We start from the raw sequence: 26,683 nt of genomic DNA on the forward strand, positions 1-26,683 counted from the left end.
TGTTTTCTCCTCCCTTCATTCCTTCCCTTCCTATTTTATTTCACTCCTAGAGCTGCCCAACTCAACCAAGTGATTCAAAGAATTTAAGGAATAAGATTGCATTTCCTGTTAAAAAGTGAACATTTATTTTGCATTTTGGTTAGTGCCAGCTGACTGCAAAATAAAATAGGCATCTAAATCAAAATCCCTACATGCAGTTTAGGAAAACTCTCTTCGCACAACTGGCATTTCAGTTATTTCTCTCTCTCTCCCAGCTTGGGAGATCTGTGCTGCTCTTTATTAGAATTGTTTTTTTTCTTGTTTTGCTCCCCCAAAATTAATTATATTCTGGTGCATCTTATACTATGAAAAATATGGTAGTTAAATAGCATCATCTACAATAGTCTCTTTTATTCTACAGGCATTTTTTTTTATACACAGTACAAGAGACAAAAAGTACTTATTTTTCCACCTAAATGGCCTTCAAGTCAAAATGTGGGTTATTCAAAAGTGTCAACCTTCGCTTATGCTGCTGCATTTCGTTTGCTTGGTTGTCAATAGTTACGGGGTGGGTTAGAGATAAGGGGTGTGGTAGGGAAGAGCACAGGAGAGTTAGGTTTCATTTTCCTAGGTACCAGGAGGAGACCGTTAGAGGAAAATTCCAGAAGAGTGACGTGAGGGCCAAGATCTATCCACCTGATGGTCATGGACAGTAGGGATTGGGCATTGCCTCAAGGGGGTGGAAAAGGGGTTTTGATATATGCTTGTATCGCACCATTTTCTCAGACTTTGCTTCTCTTTCAATGCTTCTAGTTCTGATTTTGATAAATTCACTTTTGAACTTTTACAAAAAGGACTCTGAGTTTTATTTATCTAAATTCTGACTGGCAGATTTTTAAAAAAAAGCATATATCTTGTCATTTATTTAATTAGTTCATTTGTACATGTTTAAAAAATGAACCAAAACTTTCTGTTGTGTATGTGCTTGTCTAACTGCCATGTGTCTAACTGCCAAGAACATTATAGTTTTGGGGAAAGTTTTTCAAAACATTTAAAAATTTAAGCAGATAAAATATTTTTGGCAAATATTTTGGAACAGCTGTGCCTTGACTGTTTTTAGAAGTAATAATTGACTGTTTTTGAGTTCATTTCAAAAGCATTCAAAATTTGTAGCCCGTTCAATTTGCACATTTTCAGCAGAATGTCAGGGGGAATTGTTGGCATGGTTGTCAAGATAAAGGAGTGTTTATGTATATGTTTTGGGAATGCCCGATAGTGCAGGAATTTTGGCAAAAAGTGAAAGAGGATATCAATAGAATATTAAATATACAATGGACAATCACTAAGGAAATGGCAGTACTAGTAAAAAGTAATGCGATGGGAGAATTTAGAGAAATAAAAAAAGCAGCAATAGAAAGCGCTCAGGCAGTAATAGTTTTGGGTTGGAAGGATGCGACAAAATGGACAATGCAAAATTGGTATAGGTACATGGTGGACCATATTCAATTTGAAATTATGGAAAAAAGGATAAATTTGGATAATGAAACTGAGTTGGGACAGCTGATGGGACAGTGGGACAAGGTAAGACGATATATGACGAGCAGAATCCGAGACCAAGCTACAAGAAATAAACTGGAATCACTCTATAATATGTAAACATATATTGCTCTTGGGTTAAGTGGATTATACAAGAAATACCCCCAATTTGGTGGTGGGGAATGTGTGTATGTCGGGGTGGTGGGCACAACTCACAATTCACTACGCACTGTTTTATGTTGTGTGATTTTAAATTGTTAAAAATCAATAAAAAAATATATTAAGAAAAAAAAATTTGTAGCCTTCAAACTCCTCTGACATAATTTATGCAGCTTCTTAACATGACTGAAATTGGTTGTAATTATCACAATCAATTTTCACAACATTTAAGGCAGCATGATTAAACTCTGGTCGGAAGAGCCAAAAATAATCACACTTTGAACTTTATCCTTCAACAATGATAATGCTTTATGGTGCTCCAAGTTATAAGTGTTCCATTCATCACACTTGTCAGACAATCTCATTCTTAAAGACCTTGAAGTTAGATTCCAGTTTTGTAGAGTGAAGTAACTATAAAAAAGCATTATGACACTACAGCATATCATTGACTTCCTAAATAAAATGTGATTTTTCTAAAACACACAAAGACTATTGCAAAGCATAAGGAAACAAAGAGTTTTCTTGAGAGAAAGGGATATACAAACTATACATTTACTCAAAGGTGCCTAGAGTATTTATTGATGCTTACCCTCAATTAGCAAGTGTTTAAAATAAATTCTGTTTATAAATTTACAACATAACTGATCTGTCCTGAACCTTAGTACATGATGTAGAATATTTGATTTTAAATTTGAAACATGAAACTGATTTTTCTGCATGCTCCTTTTATCATGAAAATAACTTAAATGTTTATCAACATGTATCAAACAAATCAAATCTCCCCTTTCAAATCATATAATCAGGAGCTATTACTGAAATATTTGATGAAGAAAATTATGCTTTTCTAATATTTATGAATCCATGGTTTCAATTCATAATTATATTAACAGAATATAACAGAAAAGCAACATTTAAAGACATTAATGCAAACTGAAAGTCAACTCTGTAACCATGAGACTTGCATGATCACCAAGATCCAATTCAGTTCCTCATCGCACTGCCGTCACGTGACATTTCATAATGTTTTCCCCATTCCCAAAGCTGGAGTGGGCGTGGACTGTGGGGTGCCAGTTTCATACCCCTGCTCTAGTTACAATTTATTGATTGATTTATTTATTAGAATCAAAAGGGACCTTACAGGTCATCCAGTCCAACCCCTTGCTTAAGCAGGAAATCCTACAGCACCTCAGCCAAATGACAGGTCAATCTCCTCTTGAAAATGTCCAAAGTTGGGAAGTTCACAACCTCTGCTGGAAGGCTGTTCCACTTTTTGATTTTTGTGACTGTTAGGAAGTTCTTCCTTATTTTTGGTTGAATCATTCCTTGGTCAGCTTCCAACCATTGTTCCTCATCTGGCCCTCTGGTGCCCTGGAAAACAGTGTGATTCCCTCCTCTCTGTGGCAAGTATCTGTAGACTGCTGTCATGTCCCCCCGGCCCTTCTTTTCTCTAGGCTATCCATGCGCAGTTTCAGCAATCTCTCTTCATAAGTCTTGGTTTTTAGTCCCCTAATCATTGTTGACCAGCGCAGGGCTTGACGTCAGCAGGCCCCTGCTGCCCCGACAGCAACCTCCAGACAGACGTGCTCGCCTTGTGCCGCGAGGGGGGAGGCGGCCGCTTGCAAACTTCTTGCCTCCAACGCCTCCTCTCCCACTGCCCCGCTGCCTGAGCCCGTGTAGAAGGTTGCTTTTGCAAAAGATAGCCAAAAGAGAGAGAGAGAGGAAGGAAGGAAGGAAGAGGGAGAAAGAAAGAAGGGGGGAGAAAGAGGGAGAGAGAAAGGGAGGGAAGGAAGGAAGGGAGAGAAAGAAAGAGAAAAGAGAGAGAGAAAGGAAAAGGAAGGAAGGAAGAGAGAGGGAGAGAAAGGAAATCAAAATCTAGTTTGAAACTAGCTCAACTATTTAAGTGGCATTTTGATATTGATAGAGTTGCCCCATTCCGAGATCACTGTTATGGACACACAGTATTTTATTTTGAAATTCCCTGAGGCAAAATATGGTGGGGGTTTTAAAAACCAAAATTTCTTTACTGCAGATTAAGATCAGCAAAACAATATCAATCATCCAATTTCTTAATATACTTTAATTTTCATGTCTCTCAGCTGCGTAAAAACCTTTGGTAGCTTATAATTAAAAGGAAAAATAACCAATATTAAAAGAAAAACGCAGGCTGCATGGTTTCTTCCCTTTGGCAAGAGTGGTAGAAATGTGAGGAGGGATGATTGATTATTAAATATGGATTGACTATGGAATGATGGTAAAATATATATTTAGATGTTGTATAATATTAGGATGTATTAATTCCTAAAATTGGATTAGAATTTTAGAACTATATAGAATTATATAGTTAAAATTAATGGAAAATACATAAGATAAATAAGGGGTTTATGATATGTACTGTATGATTTTATGACTTTGCATTATGAATTAACCCTTACTTCAGACGCTTGCAGAGGAGAAGAGAACAAGTGTTAGGGAAGAAATATTAGAAGGGAGGAACTGGTTAATTAATTTCCTCATATCCGGGTGAGAGCGAAAGAGAAAGCTGAGTCGTCAATCTTGCGGTTTCAAGATAGGGGCTTCCCTAACCAGCTCCGAGCAAGCTATACATTGTGTGAATTTATTGCCTGCTTTTAGGACTCTGGATTAACACTGATTAGCCCATAAATTTTAGAATGACTTGTGGAATGTTTTTATATGACTTTCAAGTTACTTTACTTTAATACTAAAACTAGAGATGAGAAAAGAAGGCGCTGCATGCAAAGATGATTGAAGGGAAGAAGAGGAAAGAAGAATAAAGTTGTTGTGTTTTACAAATACAGTGATACCTCGTCTTATGAACCCTTATCATACAAACCTTTTGAGATACGAACCCAGGGTTTAAGATTTCTTTGCCTCGTCTTAACAACCTTTTCCGTCTTGTGAACCTGAGCCCGGGTTCGTGGGATCTCTTAGTGCGCGTACGCTCTTACTGACAGAGGGATTGCCTTGCCTTGTGACTGCCCCAATGGGATTTTCCATTTGTTTCCACGCCAGCCAGGATTCCCCGCCTCCCGACTGCCAACCAAAGCGCCTGGTCCAGATGCCCCCCTTCCTCACCCATCTGCACGGTGGAAGGCAAAGCGCTGGGTTGGGGGGTGTCAGTCCGGCCCTCCTGCCTCCCCCCCAGCCAAAAATTTAAAGCCTCACTGCCGCCGCCGCCGCTCCCACCGCTGCAGGAGGCTTAAGCCTCCCGATCCTCCCCGCCCCTCGCCCGTGGGTGGCAGAACTGCCTGCCAAGCACTCTTGCCCGGCGGGAGGCAAAGCGCTGGGGTGGGGATTGTCAGTCTGGCCCTCCTGCCTCCCCCTCAGCCAAAAACGTAAAGCCTCGCAGCAGCCGCCACCACTACAGGAGGCTTAAGCCTCCTGGTCCTCCTCGCCTGTGGCCGGCAGAACTGCCTGCTGATCGCCCTTGCCCGGCAGGAGGCGAAGCACTGGGGTGGGGGGTGTCAGTCCGGCCTTCCTGCCTCTCCCCCCCCAGCCAAAAACTTAAAGCCTCACCACCGCTGTTCATGAGGCAGTTCTGCCGGCCACGGGCGAGGAGTGGGGAGGACCGGGAGGCTTATGCTTTTCACATATTACACTTTTGTCACTTTTGTTACTTAGTTTGAATTCAATTTTTACAAAATTATTCAAGAGAAGAAACTAACTAACAAAGCTAACATATACTAAAGCTCTACAGGCAGTCCTCAACTTATGACCCCAATTGGGCCCAAATGTATGTTGCTAAGTCAGAAATTTGTTACGTGAGTTTCGCCTCATTTTACAACCTTTTGTACCATTTGTTAAATGAATCTCTGCAGTTCTTACATTAGTAGCAAGGTTGTTAAATGAATATGGTTTCCCCATTGACTTTGCCTGTCAAAAGTTTGCAAAAGGGGATCACATGATCTCAAGACACTGCAAACATCATAATTTTGAGTCAATTGTCAAGCATCTGAATGTAAATGGTAGGGTGGCACGCCTTTCTATGGGACAGGAAAGATAGAACCCATAAATACTTTAGACAACACATTATTAGAAATTTGATCCTTGAAGTATGGACCAAGATTAAAAGATCACCACAATTCACAAACCCCACAATGGTTCTCCAGTATGGAGGCCATAATGCATCCCAATACAAAAGATTTAAATAACATGGTTAATTATTATAAATTACTAGATGGAAGAGGTGAACTGAAACCAAGGAAACAATTAGAAAAAAATGTAATAAGAATAGACTGGTGGCCATGCAATATAATAAAATCGAGATATCAAGAGGATAAAAAAACAAATGGGATATAAAAAGGAGAAATAGAACTTGACAAAATAATATTAGGTCCAGACCAGAAAATGATTTTGAAATTCTATAAGTACCTATTAAACTATAAAATGGAAGATTATATAGTCAAAAACAATATTCATAGTTGGGGTAGGAATTTTGGATATAGTGTAAGCCTAGACAAATGGGATACGATATGGTCCAGAAACTACAAATTAATGAAATCAACAGCATATAGGGAAAATTTGTACAAAATGTATTACAGATGGCACCTCCCTCCAGCAAGACTGGCACAAATGTACAAAGGGATAAATCCACAATGTTGGAGGTGCAAAGAACATATGAGGACCTATTACCACATCTGGTGGACCTGCCCAAAAATAAAGAAATTTTGGATTAAAATACAAGATTGGTTAACAGATATACTCCAAATCAAAATAAACAGAAGACCGGAAGCGTTCCTGCTAGTAATAATAAATCAAAAATTAGACAAAAATAAATATTATCTGCTGATACACATACTGACTGCAACTAGAATGGCAATAGCCCAATGCTGGAAAAAACCTAACCCTCCTGAAGACTCATTAATACTAAAGAAAATTCTTGACTGTGCAGAACTAGATGCCTTAACATTAAAATTAAAAAACAAAGAAGACTCCAATTATTATAAAACATGGAACATATTTTATGATTGGCTTAAGAGGAAAAATAGAAATTCAAATTGAATTACGATAATAACGATGCTTTAAGATATGTATTTATTGACATAAAGATGAAATATGCAATTACAACGATTTTTTGTGAAAACAAATCTTTATGTAACTAAATTAATTAATAAAAAAGGGTACAGAAGGCGGTTTAAAAATAATAATAATAGAGAAGACATTGATAACCAAAAAGAACAACAGTGAATGCCAATGATTTCTATTCACCAGAAAATAATGTGATGTGCAAAAGGACTGTAACTCTCCTTCTCTCAAGAGGAAATTGATGATATTTCTATGTTATTTGTAATTTTGTAATTGTCCAGGTGTTTTTTGTTGGTTTAGAAGTGTATGTATGTTTTTCTATTTTCTTTTTTGTGTATTGCAAATATTGCAAATATGTCAATGTATATATTTTCTTGATTATGCTTTTTAAAAAACAAATTAATAAAAATTACTTAAAAATAAAATACAATATATATTGTAATTTATATATAAATTATACAATATAATTTATTCTTAAGTTACATTTTATGAAGGTCACCCAGAAGGTAATGCACCACCTTTCCCCCCCTCAGCCTACAGTAATGGTATGAATGCAAAACTTTATATGCACATTATTTGAATTGTCAGGAGTGTGTGTGTAAATTTTGTGTTTCTTCAGACAGATAGCGTAGCTGCAGCAGTGTTTCAAAATGGTGATGTAAGTTACAAGCAGCATGTTGTCGTTGAATTTCTCACTGCAGAGAAGGGAACTGTTGGGAACATTCACAAACGTTTGTGTACAGTTTATTGAGAATCTGCAGAAGTACAGTTAGTCACTGGGCACAGAGGGTGAGGCCATTACAGTGCAGAAATGGCTTCATGACCAGAACAAGGAGTGGTACCAACAGAGCATACATGTCCTTGTGTCTCACTGAGGAAGGCCATAGAACAGGACTGAGATTACATGGAAAAATAGGAAGCGTAGAAGAAACATGATTCTTTCTTGAGTGTAATTTTCATTGTTTTTAATAAATAATTGTTGAAGAAAAAAAAATGTGGTGGATTATTTTCTGGGTGACCCTCGTATTTTTAATGTAAAATGAATATTTTTCTTACCTTAGAAAACTTTGCATTTATCCATTTTGTGAATGTTTTCTTTTGAACATCTTCCCTTTCATCTATAAAAGAAAGCACAGTTATTCATTCAAAATGGTTACTAAATAATTCATTTCTATACTATTTGGCGGTTGTTCAATGTTATTACTAGCACAAGCTTCACAGATGCAAACTATTTCTAGGAATTTTTTAAAGCTTTTTAAAAAAACTATTAAAAAAAATTCTAATTAAACCAAACGGGGTACAATCTCAAAATGCTTAATATATCAAAATCAGATTGGATTAGTTCTTACTTGTCCTAGTAAATCCATCCACATTTACATTAATTCAACTATTGGAAGGAGATAATAGAAATACTTTGATGCCTACTGTCTCTCTCTTTCACACACAAACACCCTGTCAGGCCAAAAGCCATTATGTGAAATTAGAGGCTTTGGGCCTGCCACAGTTTGCAGAGGTAGGGAAACGGGAGGGGTGAGAGAGAGAGATTGATATACCACCGCACATTCCTTACACAGAGTCCAAGATCAACTGTACAAATGAAGAAGCCAGTGAATCCCTGCACCGGATTGCTCCACGTGATTGCACTTGTGGGTGTGGGGGATGTGAGATGAACCTTAACCTTGATGGAAAACTGAAGATAATTTAGTGTTGGAATGACAGAGCATCAAATCCAACATGACGAAACCAAACGTTGTGTGAGAGCACAGGAGTGGAATGTGATTTATTTCTCAGATGCTATTTGGTTTGGTGACAGCATATTCCAACACTCTCCTTTGTTCGAAAACTTGAACTCCCATCCATCTGCTCCAGGGATGGTTAGAGAGTAACTCAAGGCAATGGAAGAGAGAGGGTTAACCCTGAACCTGGAGGTGGAAGGGCTTGGAATTTTCTACCCCCTCTCCTGGAGGATCCACCCAGAATTCAACAGTATGAAGGTAGGGAGGGAAGTTTCCAGCATGGGAGATGGGAGCCTAGAACAGAGATGAAGATGCCAGAGGCAATTTATATCCCGGAGGAGGGATGGGTGAGATGCCAATGGATTCCTGAATCTCCCCATGGGCCTTTCTATGTGGCAAAATTGAACAAGAATGTAGCCTTTCCTTTAACCCAAGCGTCTCACCCTCTGAGTGAATTGGGACATAGACAAAACCCTCTGTTACATCAAAGAAATTTCCCTGTGGAGGGATTTCAACCCTCGCTTGCCCCCCTTCTCCCTGATCCTGCAATTGCAGCTGGCCTGCTGCTTTTCCAAGCTGAGATTGGAGGGAGAGGTGACCATTTGCTCCAAATTAATCGGCAGTGGAATTATAGCCTCTCTAAAGGGATGAAGGAGTGGGAGGAACCCAGACTGCTTTCTAAATTGCATAACGAGGGCCCCCCTGAGCTGAATGATGTGGCAAGACAGACAGAGACAGAGATACAGATTGATCAATTGAGACAATTAGGGCGACCTGTGAAAAAAAGTGTGGAGGAATTCAGAAAAGGTGCCTGCAACCTGAGAGAATGGCCAGAAAACCTTTTGGCCCTTGACCCAGAATTGAGAGAGGCTTGTGAATTGTATGGGGGAGGCAGCTGGGCCATTCAAGACTGGTATGCCATGGTGGTCACTTTGGGTGATGTAATTCCTGCTGAGAAGAACCTCCCCCCCCGCCATGCACCAAATGATTCTTTAAGATGCGGCCTTTTCCCTTGCCAGCTGGGCCCCTCTTACTCAGGGGGCATGAGGGCAATAGATTGCTATCGATGTGACCAGACTGGCCATAAGGGGACTGACTGCTTGACACCCCTCTCTCCGCTGAAACCTGAGCCAAGCCCAGTAGCGGAAAGAGGATTTGAAGAAGCCCCTCTGCAGTGTCACTAGCCCCGGTTGGAATGAGGAGCATGGTGGAGAAGATGACCCAATGGTGAGTGAGCCCATCCATTCATTCCTCATTAAAGTAAGGATTAAAGTAATGGCCATGGGGGGGGGGGAGAAATATGGGCTCTGATAAATACCGGGTACTCGTGATGCCTTATCAGCAAAAAATAGTGGAGAAGTTAAAAATCCAGACCAGGCCTTTAGCGAAACCCATCTGGTTCCGGCAGGTGGATGGCTCTCTAGTGGGTGAAGCTATGCTCCTGACTGAGTTAGTGGAGCTGCGGATAGGCCGAGATAAATTCCTGAGATAAATAGTTGCCCCCAAGATGTCAGAAGCAGTCATATTGGATCTGGCCTGTTTGGACAAATGGACCCTCACCATTCGTTGGGAGGGTGGATATCGCAAGCTTATCCTCCCCCTCGGCTCTAACCCTCTTCCAGAGACTGACAGGAGAAAAAACCCTCCCCGGGAGGAGCCAGATGGGTCCTTAGCAGCGGCTGCAATGAAGGAAGTAACACTTCCAGATCTCCAAAAGGTGCCCCTGGAATACAGAGATTTGGAAAATGTTTTCAGTGAGGAAGATTGCAATGAACTGCCCCCTTAAAGACCCACAGACTGTGTGATAGAATTCGAACCAGGGGCAACTCTCCCAAAATCTAGAATATACGCAATGTCACCAAAAGAATTGGGAGAGCTGAGAAAATACAGACACCAACCTGAGAAAGGGATTCATCCAGCCTGCCAATTCCAGGAGAGCAGCCCCCGTTCTCTTTAAGGAGAAGGACGTAGGGGTTCGTCTGATGGCCGATTACTGAAATTTAAATGTGTGCGTGCAGAACACTTATCCCCTTCCTGTCATGAAGGACTTATTTAATGATCTAGCCAAGGAGAAATATTTTACCATACTGGATTTAAGGAAGGCTTATTACCGTATAAGAATAAAGGAAGGGGATGAGTGGAAAACTGCTTTCAACTGCCCATTAGGGAGTTTCCAATTCTGAGTGATGCCATTTGGTCTGAAGGGAGCCCCTGCCGTATTCATGCAGTACATAAATGAAGTTCTACATACACACTTCTACAATGTGATTCTTCCTGACCACATCAAATTGGTGAGGCAAGTCTTGAAGAAACTTTTGGCTGCTAAGCTCTATGTAAAACTTTCCAAATGCAAATTTCACCAGACGTCAGTAGACTATTTGGGATACCGCATATCAAACGAAGGCATAGAGATGGATCCAGCCAAGGTGAAGGCTGTGCTTGATTGGCAAGCTCCCCGCAAATGCAAACAATTACAGAATTTCTTGGGATTTGCAAATTTCTACTGGCAGTTCATTCCACCTTTTGCTGAAGTTGCCTTGCCCTTAACTGAGCTACTAAAGACCGGGTCAGCCACTACTACTACTACTACTACTACTAATAATAATAATAATAATTTATTAGATTTATGGGCCGCCCCTCTCCGAGGACTCAGAGCGGCTCACAAGTAAAACATCATATACAAATCCAATATTAAAACAGTTTTTAAAACCCCCTATTAAAAACAGTCATGTAATCCAAACACACAATACATAAAGTCAAGGCAGCTAAGGATATATCAATTCCTCCATGCCTGGTGACATAGATGAATTTTCAAAAGTTTGCGAAAGGCAAAGCGGGTGGGGGAAGTCCTAATCTCTGGGGGGAGCTGATTCCAGAGGGCCAGGGCTGCCACAGAAAAGGGTCCCGTCAGATAGCATTGTTTCGTCGATGAGACCCGGAGAAGGCCAACTCTCTGGGACCTAATTGGTCGCTGGGATTCGTGCAGGAGAAGGCGGTCCCAGAAATATTCTGGTCCGATGCCATGTAGGGTTTTATATGTCATAACCAACACTTTGAATTGTGACCAGAAACTGATCGGCAGCCAATGCAGGCTGCAGAGTGATGCTGAAACATGGGCAAATCTGGGAATGCCCATGATAGCTCTCGCAGCCGCATTCTGCATGATCTGAAGTTTCCGAACACTCTTCAAAGGTAGCATTACAGTAGTCGAACCTCAAGGTTCGAGGTTACTAAGCCTAGACTGTCTCAGCCAATCAGGTGAGTGACAGAATGCCAAAAGGCGTTTGAAAGGCTCAAAAGACATTTTGCAAAGGAGTCAATTCTGCAACATCCTGACTCCGAGCGGAAGTTTGTGATCCAGTCAGACGCCAGTTATATGGCAATAGCTGCGGTGTTATTACAAGACAATGGAAAGGGACAGTTGCTGCCTTGTGCATGCCTTTCCAAGAAACTAACCCTCACCACGAGGAGGTGGGCTATTTGGGAGAAGGAAGCATTTGCTGTACATGTAGCACTGGGGACATGGAGGCAATTTCTAGAAGGCGGAGCAATTCCTTTCAAATTGTGGACTGACCATAAAAACCTTGAAGCATTAAAGACCCCTCAGAGGCTTTCTCCTAAGCAAGTATGATGGGCCCAATACTTCAGACATTTCAATTGTACACTGAAACATATCCCAACTGGGAAGAATCTCATTGCTGATGCTCTGTCATGAAAACCACAGTATAATAGCAAGAGACAGGAAGAGGTACAACCGATCATACCATGTCCTTCCCCACATCCTGAAAGTAAGGAGAAAGCTGCACCTGTCCTCACATGAGACCAGACCAGGAGATCGTTTCCACCAGGAAAGGGGGAATGGGAGAACAATTTGAAGTCAGCTTTGCTAACTCTGAGAGAAGGGTTGGCTTGGAAGGGAACCAAACTGTATGTGCCTGCCAGCCTGCGATTAGAGATTCTCCAATGGAGTCATGACTCCAGACTAGGGGGCCACTTAGGGTTCCTGAAAACATTGCACCTGTCTCGGAGGCCCAGAATTAGAGGGGAAGTCGAAGATAATGTGAAAGGTTGTGCCACCTGTGCCACCAGGAAGCATAGGCCCAGAAACAGGGCTGGGGCCACCACAGAGAAGGCTTTTCCCCTGGGCCCCACCAGACGACATTGCTTAGTCGACAGGATCCGGGGAAGACCACTCTGTGGGACCTAATCAGCCGCTGGGATTCATGCGGCAGAAGACGGTCCTGGGGGGTATTCTGGTCTGATGCCATGTAGGGCTTTATAGGTGATAACCAACACTTTGAATTGTGACCGGAAACTGATTGGCAGCTAATGCAGGTCACGGAGTGTTGATGAGACATGGACATATCTGGGAAGGCCCATGGTTGCTCTTGCAGCCGTATTCTGCACAATCTGAAGTTTCCGAACACTTTTCAAAAGTAGCCCCATGTAGAGAGCGTTGCAGTAGTTGATCCTCAAGGTGATGAGGGCATGAGTGACTGTGAGCAGAGACTCCCTGTCCAAATAGGGCCTCAGTTGGTACACCAGGCAAACCTGGGCAAATGTCCTTCTCGCCACAGCCTAAAGATGGTGCTCTAATGTTAGCTGTGGATTGAGGAGGATGCCCAAGTTGTGGACCCTCTCCGAGGGGGTCAATAATCCCCCCCCATGGTAATGGACAGACAGATGGGATTGTACTTGGGAGGCAAAACCCACAGCCACTCCATCTTCTCAGGGTTGAGCTTCAGCATGTTGACACCCAGCCAGGCCCTATTAGGCCTAGGGAAGAAATAGCAATGGATTTCATAGTGGAACTTCCCGACAGCAAGGGCAACATGGTTATTTGGACTGTCATGGATTTTTTCTCCAAACAAGCCCATTTCATCACTTGTTTGGGGCTACCCACAGCCAGACATCTGGCTAAATTATTCCTAAAACACATTTACAGGTTGCATGGAGCCCCCATAGAACCATATCAGATCGAGGGGTCCAGTTCACTGCCAGATTCTGGTGAGAACTTGTCCACACCATTGGTTCCACCCACGGACTTAGTTCTGCGTTCCACCCTTCCACAAATGGAACATAAGAGAGAGCTAACGCCCTAGTGGAACAATACCTCAGATGTTATGTGAGTTACCAGCAGAACATTTGGGCTGAATTGCTGCTTGTCCTCGGAGAGGGGCAGCATACAAATCCAAACAAAAAAACAAGCAAATAAATAAATAAGTAGCATACAACAATTCTGTACACAGCAGCATGGGACTAACTCCTTTCCAGGTTACCAGTGGTCAAGATTTTGTTCCCATGCCAGAACTACCTACACAACCTCCCTCATCAATCACGTTGGCGGAGTGGATGGAGAAGCTGAAGAGAGGATGGGAGGACACCAAGAAGGTGCTGGCAGAGGCAGCGCAAGCCTACAAGAAACAAGCAGATAAACATTGATCTCCCCAACCCCCTTTTAGAGTGGGAGATAAGATTTTCCTATCTACCAAATACATTTGGTTAAGGATGCCTAGCAAAAAGCTAGGTCCTAAATTCCTGGGCCCTTTCCCAATTGTGAAAGTAATCAACCCGGTCAGAGTGCAGCTTGCATTGCCTAGAATCCTAGGGAGGATCCACCCTGTATTTCACTGTAGCCTGCATAAGCCAGTGATCGGGTCCAACATTAAGCCACACGCACAGCCGCCCCCTTCCCCTGTAGTGATAAAGGGGGAACCCTACTATGAAGTGAAATTTTTTTTGGATTCCCACATTTTCTGGGGTAATTTACAGTACCTGATTCATTGGAAGGGGTACCCTCTGTCAAAGGCTACCTGGGTAAAGAGTCAGGATGTCAAGGCTGATAGAATAATCAAGCGGTTCCATGAAAATTACTCGAATAAACCAAAGGGGCCCCAGGGGAGGGAGGTAGAATGGTTTGGAAGCGGATTGCGCATGTGCCGAATTGAATTCTAGGGACTTCACCTCTAGCTCCGAACTAATATATTATGTAAAGGGAATTCTCTCCCTTAAAAATATTATAAATCCTTCTTGAAGAAGTACAGGATGAACAGGAATCTATGGATAAATTGTTGGACATCTGTTCTGGATTTGAGCAGAGATTTATTAAAGTCCACAATTGGAAATCTGACTTCGGAAGTTAAATGGATTAAAAAGGAGGAGGAAGTTTTGGCTGGAAAATACAGAGAGTTGAAAAACAAGCGAAGGATCATGATGAATTAATTAAACAAATGAATTATAGAATTGCTAATCTGGAGGACCGTCAGAGGAGAAGAAATTTGCGTCTGCGTGGGTTCGGATTGGACTTTGCCTCTGGTTCAAACTTAATGGAAGCAGTATCTGCTTGGATAAATGAGCAAGCTGGTGTTCAAGTCAGCTCGGAATATATAATACGTGTGCATTGGGCTGCTCCACAAAGAAACAAGGAAAGGCAAAGAGACATTGTTATGGCTTTGGTCAGTGAAAAAAAAGCGGAGATTGTTTACAAATCTTTGAAGAGTCCTGCTTGCCTTAAACAAGATGGAAATGAGATAAGAATTCTGAGGGATCTCTCTTGGGAAACTGAGAGCGAGAGCTGCCTTACGCCCAATTTCAAGCTGTTTATATCAAAGTGGAAAAAAGTTTACTTGGGGGTTTCCAGCTGCTGTTTTGGTGTTCCAAGAAAATAAAATGTACAGGGCACGTACATTGGAGGAGGGAAAGGCTTTATTTGATCAACTGGGGATCAAGTTTGAAGAAGCTGGAGCACAAGGAACTATGAGGGACACGAAAGAAGCAGAGGAAGGAGAGGATTTTTTTGACGGTCATAGTACCCCAGACCAGCGTTTCCCAACCAGTGTGCTGCGGCACACTAGTGTGCCGCGAGACATGGGCAGGTGTGCCATGAAGCTCCTAGGGAAGCTCCAGCTGGGTGGAAGAGCTTCATTCTTCGCGCCTCCTTTTCCCCGCCTTCCTTCTTTGGAGAGCGCCGGAAACAGCGGCATCGGGCAGTAGTCGGGGGACAGTTGCGAGTGGGAGCTCCAGGTCGGAGGCACCGGCACTGGCAGTGCCCCGCCCAGCTGGAGCTTCCCTGGCGTCGGCGGCAAGTGTCCTTTGGGGCCCGGCGGGAGGGCACCGACAGCGAGAGCAGGAGGGTGCCATCAGCAGCGGCACCAGGTAGTAGCTGGGGGATGGCGGTGGCAAGAGCTCCAGGGCGGAGGCACCGGCAGTGGCACGCCCAGCTGGAGCTTCCCTAGCGGGGGTGGCAACCAATGTCCTTTGGGGCCTGGCGGGAGGGCAATGGCAGTGGGAGCGTGAGGGTGCCGGCTGCAGCGGCCCCAGGCAATCACGGGGAGATGGCGGTGGCAAGAGGGAGCTCCAGGGTGGAGGCACCAATGGTGGCGGTTGGACATGCTGCTGGACGCCGTACATGCTGGCGCTGCGGGGCTGGCACTGGCTCGCTGGCTGGGCCGGAGGTGCCAGCCCCATGCCCATGCCCAGCGCAGTGCCAGCATATACAGCGTCCAGCAGCATGTCCAGCTGCTGCCGTCAGGGCTCTCGCTCACAGTCAGCAACTCTGCCGTCACCCCTGGCTACTGCCCAATGCCGCTGTTGTTGTGTAACGAGTGAAAGAGAGAGAGAAAGAAAGCGAGATAGCGAGAGAGAAAGAGAGAGATAGCAAGAGAGAAAGAGAGAGAGAAAGAAAGATAGCAAGAGAGAGAGAGAAAAAGAGAGAGATAGCAAGAGAGAGAGAGAAAAAGAGATAGCAAGAGAGGCAGAGAGAGATAGAAAGAGAGAGATAGCAAGAGAGACACACACACACAGAGAAAGAGAGATAGCAAGAGAGACAGAGATAGAGAGAAAAAGAAAGAGGCGGGGAGATAGAGAGAAAAAGAGATAGCAAGAGAGACAGAAAGAGAGAAAGAAAGAGAGCTAGCAAGAGAAACACAGAGAGGGAGAGAGCAAGAGAGAGAGAAAAAAAGCAAGAGAGAGAGAGCAAGAGAGGGGGAAGGAGGGAGAGAGAAAGACATAGAGGGAGGGAAGGAGGGAGAGAGAAAGAGAGCAAAAAAGAGGAAGGAAGGAAGAAATAGGGATGGAGAGAAAGAAAGGGAAGGAAGGAAGAGGGAGGGAAAAATAGAGTGAAAGGGAGGAAGAGATATATTTTTTTTGGTCCAAACTTTTTTTTACCCCCCCCCCTCAATGTTCCCCAGGATTTTGAAAATATGAATAATGTGCCGCGGCTCAAAAAAGGTTGGGAAACACTGCCCCAGATGATGAGGAAAGACAAAGGGAAGAGCAGCTGAAGGAGTTAACCGGGCAGGTGGAGGCCATTAGAAGAGAGCAGAGAAAAACACGAGCTCAGCGTGAGAAGAAAGCCAGAAAGTGTCCTTATTTGGCTCTCCTTGTCTTTTTGTATTTTTTTTCTTGGAGATGTTTTTGGATTTTTGTAAATCTGTTATTCGGTGGGGGAAGTGTAAGGGGGGGAAAAGGGGGTTAAAGAAGTTAAAGTTAAAGAAGGAATTATCTAAAGGAGAAAGGAGGGTGGGAGGGGAATATTTCTCTTTTATTACAATTAAAAGTGGTTGAAAGGAGCTAGTTGTGTGGGAACGCAATCAATAGAATGTGCCTCATTAATGGACAAGGGTTTTTCTTGTCCTCCCCCCCTTTGGTGGGGGGAGCACGGGGTGAGGCACGTTGGGGGGGGGTAACAGGGGTAAGGAAAGGGGGGGAAATTAAACCAAGGGCAAAACAAGAGGGGAAAAGGGTTGTTTTGGTATATTATGATTGAGTGTAAGATAATGGTTTTAAATGTGAATGGTTTGGGATCGGATTTGAAACGTTTTAGGATATTAAGGATGGCTAAGCAATATAAGGCAGATATTATGATTTTGACAGAAACACATAAAAGACGGGGAGGAAGGGATAAATTGATTAATGATAGAAATTGGAAATGGGTGTTTGAATCTAGAGGAATGCAAAATAGTAGAGGTACAGCTATTCTTATTCATCAGAGGGTTAATTTTGAAGAGGTTGGAATTCAGAAAGACAGAGAACGAAGGTGGATATTTGTTAAAGGGAAAATAAATCAAAAGAAGCTGACATTAGCATCAATTTATGGCCCAAATATGAAAACAAAACAATTTATAATAAATACTAAGAGGAAGTTAGACAACTTTATGGAGGGCTCAACTTTTTTGGCAGGAGATTTTAATATGCAATTAACAAATGGGATTGGAAACAGTAGGACGTTACATTTAAACAGACTTAATATGGTGGATCTTCATGCAGATATTTCAAACAGAAGTACATATTATTCAGCAAGATATCATACATTTAGCTGCATAGATTATATATTAATGAATAGGGGGGGCAATATACAAGTTTAAAAAGTAGATATTAAAAGTATTTGGTTATCAGATCATGCCCCACTATTAGCAGAATTGGAAATAGGTCAGGAATGCAATCAAAGAATTTGGAGGTTTAATGCAGTTGTAACTGCTAGTGAACAAGATAAAGAGAAATTGAAGAGTTATGCGAATATTTTAGAATTAATGATGTGGGTGATATTAAACAATCAATTGTGTGGGATGCATGTAAGGCTTTTATGAGGGGACAATGTATATGTATGGAAGCAGATATTAGGAAGAGGTGGGGTAGAGAAAGGGAAAGGAAGACTAGGGAAATAGATTTGATACAAGAGCAGTTACGATTAACTAAAAGTAGAGATTGGAATAGTTTATTGAAATTGAAAAGGAAACGATGGTGTATGATGAGATCAAATGGAACAAGATGAGAATGATGATGCGACAAAAAATACAGAGCTGGGGGACAAAATCAATGTAGCAAATGGCCAGATATCTGAAGAAGAGGAAAGAAAAATCATGTATTTTAGCATTGAGAGACTCTAGTGAAGTAGTTAGATATCGTAATCAGCAGCTGGAGAAGATAATGGGGAAATATGAAGATTTGTATAAAGAGGACCAAGTGAAGATAGGAGTCCTCAAGGTTGGGAAAATAGTAAGTAAAGAAGATAAACAAATTTTGAATGCAGAAATTAAACAAGATGAAATTGCTAGAGTAATTAAAGGGTTAAAACAAGCCAAAGCACCGGGCCCAGATGGGTTTACAGGGGAATTTTATAAAACTTATGTGAATGTATTGCTCCCGCATTTGGGGAAACTGTTCAATAATATATTGTTAAATCGTAATATCCCGCAGACATGGAAGCTTTCAGAAATTGTTACTATTCCGAAGATGGGTCGAGATTTAAGAGAGCCTGGGTCCTACCATCCGATCAGTTTGGCAAATCAAGATTATAAAATATTTATGAAAATATTGGCAAATAGATTAGAAAATATTTTACCAAAAATAATTGAAGAGGATCAATATGGATTTGTGAAGGGAAGGAAAATAATCGAACCGATTAGAAATGTAATAAATGTGATGCACCATGCTACCGTTACTAAAAGGAAATTGGGAATTTTGAAATTAGATGTGTATAAAGCCTTTGATAAAGTTAACCATAGCTATTTATATAAATTATGTAAGGAACTAAATATGGGGGGGAAATTTTGTGAAATTATAAAAGAGATTTATAAAGGAAATGAAGCGTATATAAGAGTGAATGGACAAAGAACGCAGAGCATTAAAATATTAAATGGCACCAAGCAGGGATGTCCTTTATCTCCAAAATTATTTGTAATAGCAATAGAGATCTTAGCTAATAAGGTAAGACAAGATAACACCTGGGCAGGATATAGAATAGGGGAATTAGAAATGAAAATAAATTTATTTGCAGACGATGCAATTATATTGACCCAGACCCTGATGGAGATGATTAAAGGTATAACAAATATTTTACAAGAGTTTAAACAGGAATCGGGACTATCGGTTAATATGGAAAAATCAGAGATTATGTGTTTAAATACAGGTCCGAGAGAGCAGATAGAAATTAGGAAGAAGAACAAACTAAAAACGTTTTGGAGGTTTTCTTTTCTTTTTTCTCAATTTTATAAATGAATTGCTAAATTCTTTCTCTTCCCCCCCTTTGTCTGGTGGCTCCCTGCACTTCTGTATCTCCGTTTCATACAGTTTGATATCAAGTGTCTCTTTTTATGTTTCAGGATTGTTCAGATATATAGAAATTGTTCTAAATACATTTTCAGCTTGTTTTTCCCTTACTGCTTTTTTCTCCCCTTCTTTTAGGTTTTTTTTCTTTAAACCTTAAAAAAAACTTTTAGAACATAAATAGATTTGGTACCAAAGTAGATTTATAAATAATTGTATTTTTTCTTTTTTTTTCTTTTCCCTTTTACTTACCCTTGTTATTTTAACGGATTTTAAATGAATGTTTAATAATAATAATTATATTAATTGACTTAGTGATCTAGTGATTTGGTATTATATTTGATATTATAGTTCTTTATTTTTTAAATGGAAATTAAATTTGCATAGTGTTGGAAATACTTCTTTATATATATAAGCTATCTAAATACTGTTGATATATCTCTTTTCAATTTTTGTTTTTTCCTGTCTTTATTAACTATTGGCTGTATCTTTTTCGATTTTGTTTCTTTAATATTATCTTTATAATAATAATATTAGAAACTGTAATATTATTAAATTGATGCCATTTTGGAAACGATTAAAATTTATAGGTTTTAGAAGATCTAGAAAAGCATCCAAGACGTCCACTACATCTACTATTATAAAAACTTCAAAGAAACAAACTACAACTACAACTGCTACACCACAAAGCTCCCCCTCACCATCCCCATCTCCCTTACCACAAAGAACAATAACAAGTATGTTGAGCAAGGAGAAAGAAAAGAAAAAGAAAAAACTCCGGTACAACCATCTTTGCAGACCATTCAAGATACATTGGCCTTTCTCCAAATTTCTATGAACGCCAACAGAGATGATGCATGTGAAGAAGCCCAAAAACATTATGAAGGCATAAAAGCAGAAATGAGTAATTTGAAGGCCGAGATGGAAAATGTGAAGGGAAGTGTACAAGCAATGGATGGGAAAATGGAAGTGATGCAGCAAACTTTAAAGGAAAATTTACAATAGATGAAAAAGGTTGAAGACAAAATGGACAAAGCCGAAAAGAGAATGGATGAACTTGAGGATCACAGTACAGTGATAAATAGAGGATTTGACGAAGCTATTACCAACTTAGAACTGCAACGAGCCTCACATGGGCTGAGGCTCCAAAATGTGCATGAAGAAAAAGATAAAAACTTAGAAAGAAAAGATGAAAATGGCAGAAATAGTAGGCGAGATTCTGCAGATGGACCCACAGGATGTAATTAAGGATTGATGAAATTTACAGCTATGCGAGAAAACATAATCTACCAAGAGAGGTACACATTAAATTTATTGGAAAAACCATAAGAGATGACATTTTGAACTGGTCAAAAGATGAAAGTTACAAAGACAAAGATGTTATAATACTAAAACAAGTGCCAAGAAGGGTACGTGAAAGCAGGAGAGAATTTTACTTCTTAACAAGAATTCTAATCAAAGAAAAAATAATTTTCAGATGGCTCATTCCAGAAGGAGTATCTTTCTATTGGCAAAGATCCAGAATAAAACTAGAAACTGTTGATGGAGCAAGAACCTTTTATGAGCAATCCGGCCTGTATAGACATGACGTATCATATAAAGAAATTGGAGCGGGAGGGGAAGAGCGGGGAGCGGCGTCCAAGGGGGAAGAAGAGACACAAGATCCTAAGAAAAAAACAATCACAATCATAACAAGAATTGGTATTAAGTACCAGACTTCGAGAACCTAGAGAAACAGAAAAATATTACAAATAGAAATGTACTCAGATGTAAAAATCTTTTCTGTAAATGTAAATGGATTAAATCACCCAAGGAAAAGAAAACAGATATTTTCTAAACTTAAAAAATTAAGAGCGCAAATTATGATTTTACAAGAATTTCATATTAAAAATACGAGTAGAAATTTATTATGCAACCCTAAATTAGGTAGTTTGTTTACTAGTTTAGCTGAAAAACAAAGGAGAGGGATGGCTGTATATATTGATGAAATGATTGAGGTTAAGAAACTTTATAGTGACAATGATGGTAGAATTTTAATTTTGTAAATAACTTTAGAAACAGGACCTTTCGTCATTATATTGATTTATGCCCCAAACGAAAATCAAAAAATATTTTATAAAGAATTACACAAGAAAATATTAGAGTTATCTATTGATAACATGATTATAATTAGAGATTTTAATGCGATAGCCCATAGCCAAATGGACTATTCAGGTAATAAGAAAGATAAGAAAAAGAAAACAATTTTACCTACAACCTTTTGGAAACTCATTTCAGAATTAATATTACAAGATTTATGGTGAGAGCGCCACCCTACAGATAAACAATATACTTTTTTTTTCAAATCCATACAAAATTTGGACTAGAATAGACATGGCATGGATTTCAACCCAGATTTCTGAGCATGTCTCAAACATTGAAATTGAAACAAATAATTGGGCAGATCACAATCCATTGACAATTACTTGGAAGGGAAATAAAAAACCAAGGTATTGGAAAATGAATACAAACATTTTGCGAGATCCTCAATACAAAGACTGGATAGAAAAAGAATTGGATTTTAAAAAAAATTTAAATAAGAATACAGATACATCACAAAATTTATGGGATACAGTTAAAGCATATATACGTGGTTTAACAATATCCTATACAGCAAAAAAGAATAAAGAAAAAAATACCGACTTCAAAAATTGGAGGATGAATTAAAAGATTTAGAAGAATTGTCACAAAATAGCCAAGGTGAAGATGAGAATAAAAAGAAAAGAGTGTTAGTTAAACATAAAATAAATTTAATAGAACAAGAACAGTTAGCAGAAAATATTAAACAGGCTAAACAGGAATATTTTGAACATGCTAACAAACCAGGACGTTGGTTAGCATTTCAATTAAGAAACCAAAAAGAGGCAAGAATAATAAAAAAATTAGAAGACAGTGAAGGTATACTTAAATATAGAATCGAGGAAAAGAAAGACATAGTGTTAGAATTTTACAAAAATTTATACCAAAAAGAAGATAAAAATGAAGACAAAGTTTTCAATTTTTTAAGCTCAATAGATTTACCTATTTTAACAGAAGATCAACAACAGAAATTAAATGCCCCATTTACTATGATCGAATTACAGCAAGCACTTAAAAGTAAAAAACAACAACAAGGCCACTGGTCCTGATGCTATTTCTGCAGAATTTTATAAATTAAATAGTAACATATTCATAACAAACATGTTAGAGATATTTAATAATATAATACTAGATGGTAAAATTCCCAAAACATGGTCAGAAGCACTAATAACTTTAGTACATAAACCTGACACTGAAAAAGATAAAATTCCAAATAATAGACCAATTTCATTATTAAACATGGACTATAAAATTTTTGTTTCAGTATATGCTTACAGATTAAAAAATATTATGACTGGAATAATACATGAGGCTCAAAATGGATTTCTTCCAAACAGGCAGATTAAAAATAATATGAGAACAATTATAGATACATTAGAATATTATGAACAATATCCAGGAAAACAAATGGCATTAATATTTTTAGACGCACAAAAAGCATTTGATAACGTGGATTGGTCCTTTATGAAACTACAACGTAACAAAATTAATTTTGGAACTAATTTTTTTAACATAATTGATGCTATATACTCTACTCAAACAGCTAAAATTATTCTTGATAATAATCAAACAGAAAAATTTGAGATACAAAAAGGCGTTAGACAAGGCTGTCCTATTTCTCCACTATTATTTATCTTAACACTAGAAGCTTTATTGATAAAGGTAAGGAAAGACAAAAATATAAAACGTTTACAAATTAAGAAAGAAATATATAAATTACAGGCCTTTGCAGACGACATTGTTTTTATACCTGAAGACTCAATAAATTCCATTTTAAAGTTAATAGACTTATTAGAAGAATACGGAACAATGGCCGGCTTAAAAATTAATAAAAGCAAGACACAAATATTAAATAAAAATATGACAGATTTTCAGACAAAACAACTAGAAATAAAATCAAACATGGAAATAACTAAAAAAGTAAAGTATTTAGGCATTTGGGTATCAGCAAAGTCTATGACATTAAAAGAAGATAATTATACCAAACTTTTAAAGAAAATTAAAAATGACTTAACGATCTAGAATAACTTGCAACTGTCACTGTTAGGCAGGATTTCCACAATTAAAATGAATATTCTGCCTAAAGTATTATTTTTATTTCAAACAATCCCGATAAACCCAGGAAAAGACTTCTTTATAGAATTAAATAGAATAACAAAAAAATGTATATGGCAAAACAAAAAACCTAGAATAAAACAATGTGCATTAGAGGATATAAAAGAAAGAGGAGGCCTCGCCTGCCCAAACTGGAAGTTATATTATCAAGCTGCAACTCTGACTTGGATTAAAGAATGGCTCACTTTACAAAATAGAAGATTATTGAATTTAGAAGGATATGATTTAATGCTAGAATGGCATGCTTTTATATGGTATGAAAAGTATAAAACACATTCTTACTTTAAGAGACATATTATTAGAAAGGCACTTATAGATGTTTGGAACGATGTAAAAAAAAATCATTTTTTAGTCATGCCTGAATGGATATCTTCGATTGAAGCTATAATTCCCCCAAACTTAGTACAAGAAAATTTGGAAATATAAAGACTTAGTAGACAATCAGTGGAATTTAAAAACAAAACAAGATTTGTTGGAAGCAGGCATGGTTATAGACTGGTGGCAATATACACAAATTAAGTCAAGGTTTCATAAAGATAAAACAATATATATACTTAGAAAGGACAATAATATACTAGGTAAATTATTAACAGATCAAAGAAAACTGATAGGAAAAACATAAATTTTTAATCAATTGTAAAAATATAGAATGGATATATTTAAAATCATGTAAATGGGTGAAACAGTGTTATTATCGTTAAACATAAATGGTCTCTCATCACAGAAAAAACATTATAGAATCATGAAGCTGGCTAGGGACAGTAAAGCTGATATTTTATTTTTATCAGAAACTCATAAAGGAAGGGGAAAATCAGATAAATTAGTTACAAATGATGAGTGGCAAAGGGCTTACGAGTCGAGAGGGACGGCACAATCCAGAGGAGTCGCCATCTTGATTAATCAAAGATTATTATTTCAATTAATTAATATTAAAAGAGACAAAGACGGTAGAATGCTATTTATCAAGGGAAAAATAAATAATAAGTTAGTAACTTTAGCAGTAATTTATGCTCCCAATGTAAATGCAAAACAATTCATAATGAATGTAAAGCGTAAATTAGATAATTTTGCAGAAGGCACAGAGATTTTAGCAGGCGATTTCAACATGGAATTAACAGCAGGGAGGGGAGAAAAGAAAAAGTTACATTTAAATAAAATTAATATGATGGACCTACATGAAAATATAGTAAACAGGGATACATTTTACTCAGCAAGACATAATAAATTCAGTTGCATTGATTATATATTAATTAATAAAACAGCTGAGGTACAACTTAAGAAAGTAGAAGTTAAAAGCATTTGGTTATCAGACCATGCCCCACTGTTAGCAGTGATTGAGATAGACGTTGGTAGGCAACAAAGGATTTGGAGATATAATCCTGTGGTTTCAGCTAGTGAGAAAAATAGACTTAAATTACAAAAGGAACTGAGTGAATTTTTTAGTATTAACGCAACAGGCGAAGTTAAGCAAACAATAGTTTGGGATACACATAAGGCTGTCATGAGGGGTAAGTGTATTAGCACTGAAGCTTTTATTAGGAAATCCTGGGAAGTTGAAAGAGGAAGCCTATTAAAAGAAATAGATTTAATTCAAGAAACTTTAAAAATTACAAGAAATAGAGCTTGGAACACATTACTATTATCTAAGAAAAAGAAATTACAATCACTTGATGAAGAAAGATGGAATAAAATGAAGATGATTGTAAAACAGAGAATCAGAGGATGGGGGAACAAATCAATGAAACAAATGGCACATTATTTGAAAAAACGAAAAGAGAAATCCCATATCTCTGCTTTAAAGGATAAGAAAGGTGTAATAAAACGTAGTAATGCAGAAATGGAAAAAATAATGAGTGACTTTTATTGGAATTTATATAAAAAAGAATATATTACATTGCAAACCATAGAGGTTAATGAGAAATTAACGGAAGAAGATAGACAAATGTTAAATGCAAAAATAACAAATGATGAGATATCTAGAGTTATTAAAGGGTTGAAACCTGCTAAAGCTCCAGGTCCAGATGGTTTTACTGCTGAATATTACAAAACTTATATGAATGAATTATTACCGTATTTAGAAAAAATGTTTAACAATGTAATTGAGACTTTTGAAACTCCACAGACGTGGAAAATTTCAGAAATTATAACTATCCCAAAGCCGGATCGTGATCTAACAGACCCAAGTTCTTATCGCCCTATCAGCTTACTTAATCAGGATTATAAAATATTTATGAAAATATTGGCAAACAGGGTAGAGAATATCTTACCAAAGGTAATTGGAGAAGACCAATATGGATTTGTTAAAGGAAGGAAGATTTATGAACCAATTAGAAACGTGGTTAATGTTATACACCATGCTACCAATACCAAAAGAAAACTAAGTATTTTAAAATTAGACGTGTACAAAGCCTTTGATAAAGTCAACCATGATTACCTGTTTCAATTATGCAAAGATTTAAATATGGGAGATTCATTTTGTAGAACTATAGAAACAATTTATAAGGATAATTTAGCCCATATTAGAGTAAATGGTAACAGAACAGAGACAATTAAAATTCAGAATGGAACTAAGCAGGGTTGCCCATTATCCCCAATGTTATTCGCATTGGCAATTGAGGTTTTAGCAAATAAAATTAGAAATGATAAGGAATGGAGAGGTTATCAAATAGGAAAATTTGAATTGAAATTAAATTTATTTGCAGATGATGCTATAGTGATGTCTGAGACCCCAATCGAAATGATGAAAAGAATAATGATATTGCTCCAGGAATTTAAAGACCAATCGGGACTTATGGTTAATATAGAGAAATCGGAGATAATTTGTTTAAACACAGGCCCAAAAGAGCAAATTGAGATACAAAAAGTATCAGGTTTGAAACTAGGATGTAAAAAAATGAAATATTTAGGAATCTGGTTGTTTAAGAATCCGATAAAAATTGCGACAGCCAACT

General features: G+C 38.7%; 1 protein-coding gene across 1 annotated transcript in view; it reads right to left on the reverse strand.

The window, feature by feature from the left end:
• The window catches only part of LOC139155793 (dystrophin-like), a 583,469-nt gene that overhangs the window by 480,058 nt on the left and 76,728 nt on the right, over positions 1 to 26,683 (reverse strand). Inside the window, exon 3 of the mRNA XM_070731073.1 lies at positions 7,774 to 7,835. Coding sequence (XP_070587174.1) covers positions 7,774 to 7,835 — 62 coding nt within the window. The remainder of the gene's footprint in view (positions 1 to 7,773; positions 7,836 to 26,683) is intronic.

The sequence above is a fragment of the Erythrolamprus reginae genome, unplaced genomic scaffold (assembly GCF_031021105.1).
Source record: "Erythrolamprus reginae isolate rEryReg1 unplaced genomic scaffold, rEryReg1.hap1 H_6, whole genome shotgun sequence".
In the NCBI taxonomy this organism is placed as follows: domain Eukaryota; kingdom Metazoa; phylum Chordata; class Lepidosauria; order Squamata; family Dipsadidae; genus Erythrolamprus; species Erythrolamprus reginae.